General features: G+C 47.6%; 1 protein-coding gene across 16 annotated transcripts in view; it reads left to right on the forward strand.

Moving 5' to 3' along the window:
* Positions 1-239: 239 nt before the first annotated feature.
* BCKDHB (branched chain keto acid dehydrogenase E1 subunit beta) overlaps positions 240-12439 on the forward strand; it is a 298505-nt gene continuing 286305 nt past the window's right edge. For 5 of the 16 annotated variants that reach the window (XR_012157976.1, XR_012157977.1, XM_073336531.1 and 2 more), the window contains exons 1-2: positions 245-458; positions 6253-6330. Coding sequence is in view for 12 of the 16 variants with exons in the window: in XM_073336531.1 (XP_073192632.1) it covers positions 296-458; positions 6253-6330 (241 nt within the window). In the remaining 4 variants the exon portion in view is untranslated. Of the gene's footprint in view, positions 459-6252; positions 6331-12439 lie in introns of all 16 variants that reach the window. The other 11 variants (XR_012157975.1, XR_012157974.1, XM_073336533.1 and 8 more) reach the window with 7 other exon arrangements.

A 12439-nucleotide genomic window follows, 5' to 3' on the forward strand; every position in this document is an offset into this window, starting at 1 on the left:
CTGCGCATTTTCTATCAGCGCAGCCGCGCCCCTAGCAGCCTAGCTCCACCCCTTCACAGCCCCGCGCCTCACACTTTCCTCCTCCACCGTCGCGCTGAGCCTATTCGCAACGACCTTGCTTATACGCGGGCGTAGTAGAGACTACTCGCCCTCCGGCCTTACCCCGCCCACAGCACCGTGGGATCTGATTGGTCCGTTCTACGTTGCCCAGCTAGCCAATAGGAAAGCCGCATTCCTACCCCGCCTCTTTACAACGTGCTGTTGCTGTCACACCTGAGTCCTGACCCTAGGGGAGATGGCGGCGGCCGGGCTCGGGCTGCGTCGGGTGTTGGTGCTCGCCTCCAGACTGGGGCAGCTGCGGGCCGGCATGGGGGGCCGGCTGCTCCCCTTGGCCGCCGGGCCGCGGCGACACGCGGCGCATTTCACGTTCCAGCCTGACGCGGAGCCCAGCGCGCACGGTGAGGGGGGGCCGCGCCGGGCTCAGCCCCCGTTACCCCCTGCAGCCTGCCTGGCCCTGGAGAGGGGCTGCCGGGCTGGCGGAGGGCATCGGGCTCCCGGCGCAGCGCCTGCTGCTCTGGGTCCGCTTGTCCCGAGGGGTCCTAGGCGTTAAGGGGAGCCGCCCTTCCCCGCCCGCCGCGCTGTCAGCGCCCGCTGTGGTTGGGGGCAAGGGCGCTGGATTTCCCAGGCGTGCCCCCTCCCCCCCCCCCAACAGACACCCCCCGGGGCAGCCGTTAAACGTCCCCTGGCGGCGGCCCAGGCAGGCGGCGCGGCGCGGAGCGGGCGTGTTGTTACCCCAGAACCACGAGCCCGCTCCCCTGAGCAACGAGCGCGCTGGCAGCCAGGAGACTTTCCCGACAAACAGTAAAGGCCAGTTTTTGGCCGCCAGCCTTCTGGGGTGGGAGCCTCTGGGGTGGCTGACGCCACCTGGGCAGGCGCTCTCTGCAGTTAGGGTGAAAACGGCCTTTCTGTAAAGGGGGGGACTGAGATCCCCCGGTCCATCCCTCCTTTCCAGCCGCTGGGCTCGGTGCGAGCCTTGCGACAAACTTACCCGAGTTGATGACGCTGGAAGAGTAACTCATTCCCCTGAAATGACCGAAAGTTGAAGATGAGTGGTCTGATTTGATTTTTTGGCTAGGATCTGGAGCGAGGCACCAGGTAGAAAAGCAATAACAGCTGATCATTGCCACTTTTGGGTTAAAACTTGTTTTCACTTAGGGTCAGGAAACGTAGATGTGTGACATAATTACATTTTAAGTTCAGAAGCCAATATTGCTGTAAAGAAGGGGGGGAATCACTTAAAAGGTGTAGAGAAGATGTTTCTGTTGTACAGAGTAATGAGAGACTCCAGTGGAGAGGAGCACCATTATCTTTTGTTGGTTCTGCTGTAAATAGGCTTGGCTGAATTTGATTTTTTTTTTCAGTTTTGATTAATTGGGATTTTTATTTTTGCCAATTTTTATTTTTACAGTTATGGGAAGTTAGGGGTTGGCGGTGGGGTTACTGTTGGGGCAGTGCTGACAGTGGGGGCTGTAGGGGGCTTTCTGTGAGGCTGAAGGGCCCAAGACAAGTTGGGGAAAGTAGCAAGGGAGGCAGTGGTCCTGATCTGGTGGAGCAGAGACCCCCAGCTGGGGCTGCAAGGAGAAAGATGAGCCCCTGGCCCGGGGAGGGGGGTGTCTCTGCTGAATGTCTCCTGACAAGGGATTGCTCTCTTCCCCCCCCCCCCCCCGCTGGTGAGTGAACTGGGCTGCCAAGGGGTGTCTGCGCTGCTGCAGGGCCAATGCCCTGCAGGCACAAGCTGTAGGAGGCTGCATTCAATGCTGAGTGTTCTGATTTTTTTTTGTTTGTTTTTTGTTGACTTCAGTGTGTCAGCTGAAATTAATATTTATTGACATCTGATGATTTCAATTGGATCCTGTCAAGCCTAGCTATAAAGTAGCCAAGTTCCCATGCACTCTGTGGCAGGCTGGCCCTAAGTTCTGCGACATGTTATAACAAGCTATAAATTCTGTGGCAGATTCAGTTTGCCATTTTCATAGAATTAATGGTGAGAATGCCAAATACAATTATTTTCATGTAATATTCAGTTAATCTTACATTGCCCTCAAATTTCCAATATGCCACAGAATTTTGACACATCACTGCAATTGTAGAAACTTTCAGTGTATGTTGGAGAAGCTGCAGGTTCTGGTATGTGGGCAGGAGACACTTAGCACTTCAGTTCCACGTTGTGGAGTTGCTACCAACAGTGGGAAAAGTTTGCAGACAGCTTAACAGTCAGGGCTCTAGTCAGAAGAGATTGACAGGTTCTCCCCAGGGTGCCACCTGGAATTGGGGTACCACTGAGCCTCCCAACCCACCAGCCTGGGCTCCCTTTTACGCTGTACTGCTGTGACAAGCTGCAAAGCCCTCGGGAGTATAAACCCAAAATTATACTGTCTTGCGTTGAACAGGGAACTGTACAGCGTAAGATCATAAAATTTACCCTCCCTCGCTGTGGAGAGGAATATGCAACAGCCTTTTGTCCTTGAGCTATGATTCCCAAACGCTGGTTTAGATAAAGCAAAAACAAGTTTATTAACTACAGAAGATAAATTTTAAGTGACTATAAGTGATAGCAAACAGGTCAAAGCAGATTACCTAGCAAATAAACAAAAAACTCAAACTAAACTTAATATACTAAATAGATTGGATATGAAGAGCAGCTTCTTACCCTAAGAGGTGATACAAGCAGGCTGCAGATTCTTAAGGGGCAAGCTCAACTTGCTTACAGCTTGGAATCTCCAGGTGTTCCATTCACAGGCTAAAAATCCCTTTAGCCTGGGTCCAGTGCTTCCCCCAGTTCAGTCTTTGTTCCTCAAGTGTTTCTCGTGTGGGGACCGAAGAACGCCAGATGCATATGGCGGAAATGCTTTGTTTTCAAGCTTGGTTCCCCGGATTGGTCTTGGAAAAATACTGACATCCCAAGATAGAGTCTAGAGACATGTGATCTCATTACATGTCTTTGTAGAGTCATAACAGCCATTATTTGGAAGCTGTCTGATGTGTTCTCAGGAAGGCTCCCCAGGTGGGAGATGAGCTTCTCCTAAGGCCATAAGAACATAAGAGCAGCCATACTTGGTCAGACCAAAGGTCCATCTAGCCCACTATCTGGTCGTCTGATCGTGGCCAATGCCGGGTGCCCCAGAGGGAATGGACAGAACAGATAATCAAGTGATCCATCCCTTGTCACACATTCCCAGCTTCTGGCAAACGGAGGCTATGGGCACCATGTCTGGCCATCCTGGCTAATAGCCATTGTTGGGCCTATCCTCCATGAATTTATCTAGTTCTTTTTTTGGAACCGTGTTCTAGTCTTGGCCTTCACAACATCCTCTGGTAAAGAGTACCACAGACTCACTGTGCCTTGTGTGAAGAAATACTTCCTTTTGTTTGTTTGAAACCTGCTGCCTATTAATTTTATTTGGTGACCCCCTAGTTCTCGTCTTACGAGAAGGAGTAAATAAAGCTTCCTTATTTACTTTCTCCACACAGTCATGATTTTATAGACCTCTATCATATTCCCCCCCCCCCCCCGAGTCCCCTCTTTTTCCAAGCTGTAAAGTCCCAGTCTTATTACTCTCTCCTCATACGGAAGCCATTCGATACCCCTAATAATTTTTGTTGCCCTTTTCTCAACCTTTTCCAATTCCAATATATCTTTTTTGAGATACATCCACACGTAGTATTCAAGATATGGGCGTACCATAGTTTTATATAGGGACAATATATTTTCTGTCTTATTATCTATCCCTATCTTAAAAATTCCCAACATTTTGTTAGCTTTTTTGACTGCTGCTGCACATTGAGTGTATGTTCTCAGAGAACCATCCACAGTGACTCCAGGATCTTTCTTGAATATTAACAGCTAATTTAGACCCCATCATTTTATATGTATAGTTGGGATTATGTTTTCCAATGTGTATTACTTTTCATTTATGAACATTGAATTTCATCTGCCATTTTATTGCCCATGCACCCAGTTTTGAGAGGTCCCTTTGTAACTCTTTGCAGTCTGCCTGGGACTTACAAAACTTAAGATAGTTATCATCTGCAAATTTTGCCACCTCACTGTTTACCCCTTTTTCCAGATCTTTATTAATATGTTGAATAGGACTCCAGTACAGACCCCTTGGGGACACCATTATTTACCTCTCTGCATTCTTTAAACTGACCATTTATTACTACCCTTTTCCCCCCAATCTTTAGGAAGGCCTATTGTTTTTTTCCTAATGGCTCATTGCCCTGAATAGGCCCTTCCAAACCCACGTATCTATCATGAAAGCATCTTGTCTAGTGGGCATTCCCCAGGTGTAACTATGTTTTGAAATACAGATTATAGTCAGGTTTCAGAGTAGCAGCCATGTTAGTCTGTATTCGCAAAAAGAAAAGGAGTACTTGTGGCACCTTAGAGACTAACCTATTTATCTAAGCATAAGCTTTCGTGAGCTACAGCTCACTTCATCGGATGCATACTGTGGAAAGTGTAGAAGATCTTTTTGTACACACAAAGCATGAAAAAATACCTCCCCCCACCCCACTCTCCTGCTGGTAATAGCTTATCTAAAGTGATCACTCTCCTTACAATGTTTGATTAAATAAATCTCTGCTCATCACCAGTTCTGGAAAGACTGGGTTGTCATACTGTGAATAACTTAGTATGGGGAGGGGCAAGAGAGTGTCAATTTTTTGTAAATTACAACTATATCATTCCATCTCTGCCTGCTGCTTTGAGCTTCCATGGCATTTTACCCACTCTCTGATCACAAAGTGTATTATGAATGACAACTAACGAATACTGGGGATATATAGGGATCAAAGCAGCCAGCTCTGGGCTGGAATGATACAGTTCTTTAGCCATGTACGGCAACCTATACAGCAATCTGAGAGGAAGTGAAAAGCTCTCTTTACTAAATTTAAGCTGATGGATTGTTTAGAGAGTTAAAACTAACTCAGTTAGTTAGAATTTTTAAAAATATTGAGGTTCCTACTACTACCGTGAATGGCCTGGAACTCCATTTTACTGTCATTCAGAAGACAGGCCCATCTACAGCTGGGCAAAGATTCAGTAATAACTTGGAGGGGGGAAAAAGAAAAGGAGTACTTGTGGCACCTTAGTGACTAACCAATTTATTTGAGCATGAGCTTTCGTGAGCTACCGCTAAAGAATTGCCATCACCAGTTCCTTGTAGGTCTTACTCCTGAGGGAATTTTGTGCTCAAAACTTAAAATTATGCACACTATTTTAAAATATTTTAAAATTCTGCAAATTTTATTTGTCAGTAAATTAAATAAATGTGGCTCCAGCATGGCAGTGGGGAGCATAGGCCACTGGATGCATTGAGGTGGGAGATCACCCTGAAGCTCTCACCTCTCCCAGTACAGGGACTTGGCAGTGAGGCTGCACCTGACCCTGACACAGTGCAAGGGCTGGGCCCGCCTCAGAAGCACCCTGGGGTCCTGCCCCTCTGTGCCAGATGTGGCTGGGCAGGCTCAGCCCAGCAGGATCCTAGTTTTGGGGAGTCCAAGTGTGGGGTGAGAGATTTCTGTGTGGGACATCTGCGTGCAGGCAGCTCAGTGGGAGATTTGGATGCACAGGGGCTCGTTTGGGTGCAGGGACAATGGGACTCTGCAGGGGATCCAGATGATGGTGGATGGGCTCTGTGGGGGGCGAGGGGTGGGTAAGGCTACTTCTGTGCCCTTACAGGAATGTTCTATGTTAATGAGGATCCTGGGTCTAATAGCTGTGGTATCCTGTAGGAAAGAAGGCCGTGGACTGAAATTTGGGCATACTTTGGTAAACTTTAACGGAGTGGGTAACTATCTCAAAATGGTTATTTTTCATAAGGAAACAGTTTTACATAAGCTTATTGTCTTATAACCAGTAGGTGTTAGCCTTTGAAAATGCCTTGCAAAGTTACATCTGTTCTCTTGTACCTGGAGGCTCGAAGGAAGTTACAGCATATGCTGTCATCGTTTTGTAACTTTTGAGAGATCTGAAATACTGGCTATCAGTATTGCAGTTACTGGGATTATCAAGTGTGCCAAACTGTATCTCGTCCATTTAAAGTCTACGCCGCAAAACAATCCTTTTGATCCTCATTAGCATTTTCCTTTTAAGGGCTTCAGTGGCTGCTGGCTCGTTTAAATTATTACTAAGTTTTTTGTTTTGTTTTTTAAACAGATAAATAGCTAAATGTCGTCTCTCTCATGCAGGGCAAACCCAGAAAATGAATCTTTTCCAGTCCATAACTAGTGCCTTGGATAATACCTTGTCCAGAGATCCAACTGCAGGTACACTATAACTGTAATTATGTGTCTCTCTGTACTGTGAAATTAGTCATTTTTAAGATTATCTGAAATGTTTTTAATAAAATGTAGAAATAAACTGAGGTTCCAAATCACTTAGAGAATATGCCTGTAGGATTAAAAATGTATAAACAGTGTACTGAAAGACTATGTACCACATTGGAACTCAGCTGCAGTTCTTTTTCTCCTACAGCAATTGACTGCATTATTAACATCTAATGTGGAGCAGAGAGCTGCATTGCTTAGCTTGCTTAGTATATGAGTAGTGATCCAAATATGTCAGGGGAAATTCAGGTCCTAGCAGATAAACTAGTTAATTCTCATCTTAAAAAAACAAAACTACTTTAAGTTGAAGAGTACACTTTTAGAACACTTCAGATGTTAAAGGTTTTTGAGTTTTGTTTTTCCAAAAATGCATTTACTTTTGAATTTTCCTGATTGTAAATGTGCATGTTTGTAGTGATGATCAGAAATACCTCTGAGGTCTGGCTCTGGTTTTTCATTTTGTTGCTCTAAATATTTCTGCACACCTGTAACTTAGAGTGACAAAGTTCCTTCTGTACCTTGGTGGGTCTTGCGCTTATTGGCGGATTTGCTCGCCTTGGAGCTTCACTGCAGCTCTCAGTTTGGCCGTTTTCGTGAACCCACAGTCCAGGTCAACTCCTCCTGTGTCTGACCAGGAGTTGGAAGGTTTGGGGGGAATCCGGGTTCCAGCCCAAGGCCCTGTGGAATGCAGCTGTCTAGAGTACCTCCTGGGACAGCTGTGCGACAGCTACAACTCCCTGGGCTACTTCCCCATGGCCTCCTCCCAACACCTTCTTTATCCTCACTATAGAACCTTCCTCCTGCTGTCTGATAATGCTTGTACTCCTCAGTCCTCCAACAGTATGCGTTCTCACTCTCAGCTCCTAGTGCCTCTTGCTCCCAGCTCCTTACACGCACACCACAAACTGAAGTGAGCTCCTTTTTTTAAACCCAGGTGCCCTGATTAGCCTGCCTTAATTGATTCTAGCAGCATTTTGATTGGCTGCAGGTGTTCTAATCAGCTTGTCTGTCTTAATTGTCTCCAGAAGTTTCCTGATTGTTCTGGAACCTTCCCTGTTACCTTACCCAGGGAAAAGGGACCTATTTAACCTGGGGCTAATATATCTGACTTCTGTTACCCTCCTGTAGCCATCTGGCCCGACCCTGTCACATATCTTCTCCCCCTGCCCCGCCCAACACTACAGGGTTGGGCAACTTGGGACGTCAGGCAGTGTACTCCTGACAAGCCATCTGGATTGCCATGGTGGCTTCCAGCCTGGTGGTGTATGGTGAATTGGAAAGGTTGTAGGGACGGGAACCATCTGGTCACCCTTACATTCTTCTCTTTATTTCGCTGCATCCACTGGAGGGGTGCATGGTCAGTCACAAGGGTAAACAGTCATCCCAGAAGGTGGTAATGTAGTGTTTCCATGGCCCATTTCACAGCTAGGCACTCTTTCAACCATGGCATACTTCTGCTCTCTCGGGAGGAGTTTCCTGCTGAGGTAGAGGATTGGGTGTTCTTCATCTCCGACCATATGCGATAGGACAGCTCCCAATCCTACTTCAGATGCATCTGTCTGTAAAATGAATTCTCTGTTGAAGTCTGGGGCTATAAGCACAGGGTTACTGCAGAGGGCTGTCTGTAGATCCATGAATGCTTTTTCTGCGGCATCTGTCCACTTCACCATGTTTGGACCCCGGGCTTTTATCAGGTCTGTCAGGGGACTCGCTCTGGTAGCAAAATGGGGAATAAATTGTCAGTAGTACCCCACCACACCCAGGAATGCCCGGACTTGTTTTTTCCGATTTGGCCGGGGCCAATTTTGGATAGCCTCTAGTTTGTTTAGTTGGGGCTTGACCATGCCCCTTCCTACAATGTAGCCAAGGTATTTAGCCTCGGCTAGTCCTATAGCACACTTGGCTGGGTTTGCTGTGAGGCCAGCCTGTCTTAGCGTGTCCAGAACCCCTTCCACCTTTCCTAAGTGGCTTTCCCAGTCAGGGGTGTGAATAATCACATCATCCAGGGCCGCTGCATAACTGGTATGGGGCCGTAGGAGCTTGTCCATAAGACGCTGGAAGGTGGCAGGTGCCCCATGCAGTCCAAAAGGAAGAACAGTATATTGAAACAGACCCTCTGGTGTAGAGAGTGCCGTCTTTTCTTTCGCATCTTTGGCAAGGGGAATCTGCCAGTATCCCTTTTGTTAAATTGAGGGTGGTCAGATCTGGCATTGCTCAGGCAGTCAATTAACTCATTAATATGGGGTTTGCATCGAATTTGGATATCTCATTCAGCCGGCGAAAGTCATTACAAAACCTACTGGTGCGATCGCGTTTGGGCACCAACACAATTGGGCTTGACCACTGACTGTGGGACTTTTCGATGACTGCCAGCTTCAACGTCCTTTTTACCTCTGCCTTGATCTCCTCCCTTTTTGCTGCTGGGACCCAATAGGGCCTTAAAATTACCTTTGCCCCAGGATCTGTGATAATGTGGTGATATGCTTCGGTGGTCCAGCCTGGTTTGGTTGAAAACACGTTCTGGTGTCGGTTAATCATCTCAGTTACCTCCTTCTTCTGGTCTGGTGTCAGATCAGTGGATAATCCTGATCTGCTCCTGCCTGTTATTTCCACGAATCGGGGTCTCTTGGGCCACTAGACACACCTCTCGTTGGTGCCAAGGTTTTAAGAGGTTAATGTGATAAATTTGTTCTTGTTTCCGGCGTCCTGGCTGCCGCACCTTTGTAGGTTACTTCCCCCATGGGTTCAACCACCTCATAGAGCCCCTGCCATTGGGCCAAAAGCTTGCTTTCTGCCGTGGGTACCAACGATCCACTGCTTGGAACTGTCGGACTTTTGCCTGGCGATTTTAATGGGTTCGCTGGGCCTCCTGTGCCTTTCCCAAATGTTCACGTACAATAGGGGTGACCCGTACTATCTGTTCTTGCATCTGCAACACACGGTCAATTATATTTCTCCCCTCTTCCCATATTTCTTTGGCAATATCTAGTATGCCACAGGGGTGGTGACCGTATAATAATTCAAAGGGGGAAAACCCAGTTGAGGCCTGAGGTACCTCCCGGATTGCAAACATAAGGTAGGGTAGTAGAGTATCCCAATCCTTCCCGTCCCGACTTATGACTTTTCTTATTGCCTTGAGGGTTCAGTTAAACCTTTCTTCCAGCCTATCGATCTGTGAATGATACCCTGAGAACTTCAGTCTATGTATATGGAGCATTGTACAGAGATCCTTCATTAGCTTCAACATAAATGGGGTACCTTGGTCTGTTAATATCTCCTTTGGTAGCCCCACTCTGGCAAAGATCCCCACCAACACTTTAGCTATCGTTTTAGAGGTCGTGTTCCGCAGGGGGACGGCTTCTGGGTAGCTAGTAGCATAATCCAGAACAACAAGTATATGCTGGTAGCCCTGGATTGTCTTCTTCAGGGGTCCCACTAGGTCCATGGCTATTCACTCGAAAGGGACCTCTATGATGGGAAGGGGTACTAAAGGTGCCCTCAAGTGGGGATGTGGACTGTGCAGCTGACATTCTGGCCAGAAGAATCATCACAGGACTCATGCTAGGGTCTTCTCTACCCCCAAATGCCCCCCGAAAAGAAGACTATGGGCCAGACTTAATACAGCATTCTGGTGTTTTTGAGGTACTAGGATCTGCTGTACCTTCTGCCCCTGTACTGGTGCAACCTGGTATAAGAGATTCTTCTTCATTATGAAGTAGGGTCCTGGTCCCTGGGTTTTCCCTTCCACGGGGACCCCATCTATTTCTGTCATCTCCTTCCTAATGTTGTCATACCTTGGGTCTTCAGCCTGCTCCCATCCAAAATTTCCTCTCCCGGGGTTAATCTGCTCGAGATCTAGGGGGCCAGTCTCTTTAGTCTCTACTGGTTCAGAGGCATTAGGGTGTGGGTCAGACTTGGGTGCTTCTCCCTCCTGGGTGACCTACTTTTCAGCTGCTCGGGTCCACCTACCTATGAGAGCGACCCTCTGGCTTTGGGCCAGTATTCGGGTTCCCAAGGCCTTAGCTGTACTTCTTTCCCTTTTCGTGTTTCTACACTGTCTGGGAGTGGAGAACAAATCTGGGGATATTTCAGAGAAGGTTGAGGGTTGACAGTCTACTGTGGATGCCTCACTACTTTCAGGGCTTCCCCCTCTCTCTAATTCCCCTACCGGGAGTAAGTCTCCAAACCCTGGGAAGTCCCTCCCTATGAGCACTGGGTATGGAAGTTTAGGGACTACACCTGCTGCTACCTCAGTAGTGTTCCCCTGAATCTCTCTTTTTACTGGGATGGTGGGGTAATAACCAACTGTCCCATGGACACATGTTATCCCCGTACACTTAGCCCACAGCAGCTGACTGTGCTTCACGAGCTTCCCTGAGACAAGTGTGATAGCACTCCCCGAATCAACCAGTGCTGTGGTCTCTACCTCATTTAGCTTCACTGGTCTGGTGTACATATGTGGGGATAGTGAGACCACACAAGGTGGATTAGGGAGCATGGGTCTACCCAGTTCCCCAGGTTACACTGCATAGGCTCCTCGGCATTGAGACACTATGCAGCTTTGTGTCCCCACTCCCCACAGGCATAACATCTGTATGGAGCCCTATGCATTCCCCAGTCTCTTGGTTTGGGCAGTCTAACATCACAATCCTCTTCCCCCTCAGTGCTCTGACACTTTGTGGCTTCTGGTGGGCCTTCAGCCCCTCTCTTTTTCCACCTGGGCTCTCCTGGTGGCCCAGTCATCCAAGCTCTAGGGCTTGGTGCTGCTAGTTTAAGCCGGGGTGCTTCTTCCTTAACTGGTCGGGTCAGCTCCCTCGCCATCCTTTGCCTCTCCACCTACAACAAGGTTGTTGCACTGGTAGAGGGTTCATTCTGGCTTACCCAGGCACAAAGGTCTGGCAGTAGTCATCTCATGTACCGGTTGATGACAAGAGCTTCTAGTATCTCCTCCGGGACTCAGTTCGTAACCACTTTCGTGCGAGATGGATGAGGTCATATAATTGGGACCGTGGGGTTTTGTTTTCCTGGTACCTCCACTCATGATATCGCTGGGCCCACACTGTGGTCATTACCCCGGATCTGGCCAGGATCTCTGCTTTCTGCTGGGGGTAGTCTGCCACAGCCTCTTCAGGCAAATCATAGTAGGCCTTCTGGGCCTCCCCACACAGGAATGGAGCGAGGATGCCAGACCACGGTTTTCGGGGCCATGCCTCCCGCAGGGCTGTCCTCTCAAAGACGAGGAGGTATGCCTCTACGTTATCCTCCCGCGTAATTTTCTGCAGCCAGTTGCTGGCCCGCATGATCAGCTCTGTAACCTTTTTGTACTGGTACCCCTTTCACATAGCAAGCCTCGAGTGCGACCCCTCTTATACCTTTAAAACACTTTTAAAAATCTATTTAACACCATTATAAATGCTGGAGGAAAAGCGTGGTTTGGGGTGGAGGCTGACAGCTCGTGACCCCCCCCATGTAATAATCTTGCAACCTCCTGAGGGGTCCCGACCCCCAGTTTGAGAACCCCTGCTCTAGTTTTATATATTTAATATAAATAAGTGTTGTATTTTTCAATGAGAAATCAAAAGTAGCCTTGCCCTAAAAATCCTAAAATTACTTTTTAAAAGGGATCAAAGTTCAGCAATCAACCAATTTAATGGAAAGGGCTAGACTGCTTTTAAAATCTGGATCCATTTACTGTCTAATGGCTTTTTGGTGGTTTGTATGGTTCCTAGTGGATGGATAGTCCACATTGCAAAGAGCATAATAATGGTGAGTATTTAAGCTGGCAACTTGCACAGTTATTGAACTACCTTCTTTTCCCTAAAGGTGGTCCCTCCAGATCAGGGCTGTAGCACATGGGTGGGACATTTGGAGAAACTTGCTATTTAATGGATCAATTAACATTTGTGGTGGTCAGTTCAGCATTTTTCAGGAGCATTAAAATCACATAGAAATGAAATGGGAAATGAAACCAGTTGAAGCTTAAAAATTAGTGGTTGAGTCCTTACTTGTGATGTCATTTTATTTTTGATTAAAAGGAAAGATTGCATCA

The sequence above is a fragment of the Lepidochelys kempii genome, chromosome 3 (genome assembly GCF_965140265.1).
Source record: "Lepidochelys kempii isolate rLepKem1 chromosome 3, rLepKem1.hap2, whole genome shotgun sequence".
Taxonomy (NCBI): domain Eukaryota; kingdom Metazoa; phylum Chordata; order Testudines; family Cheloniidae; genus Lepidochelys; species Lepidochelys kempii.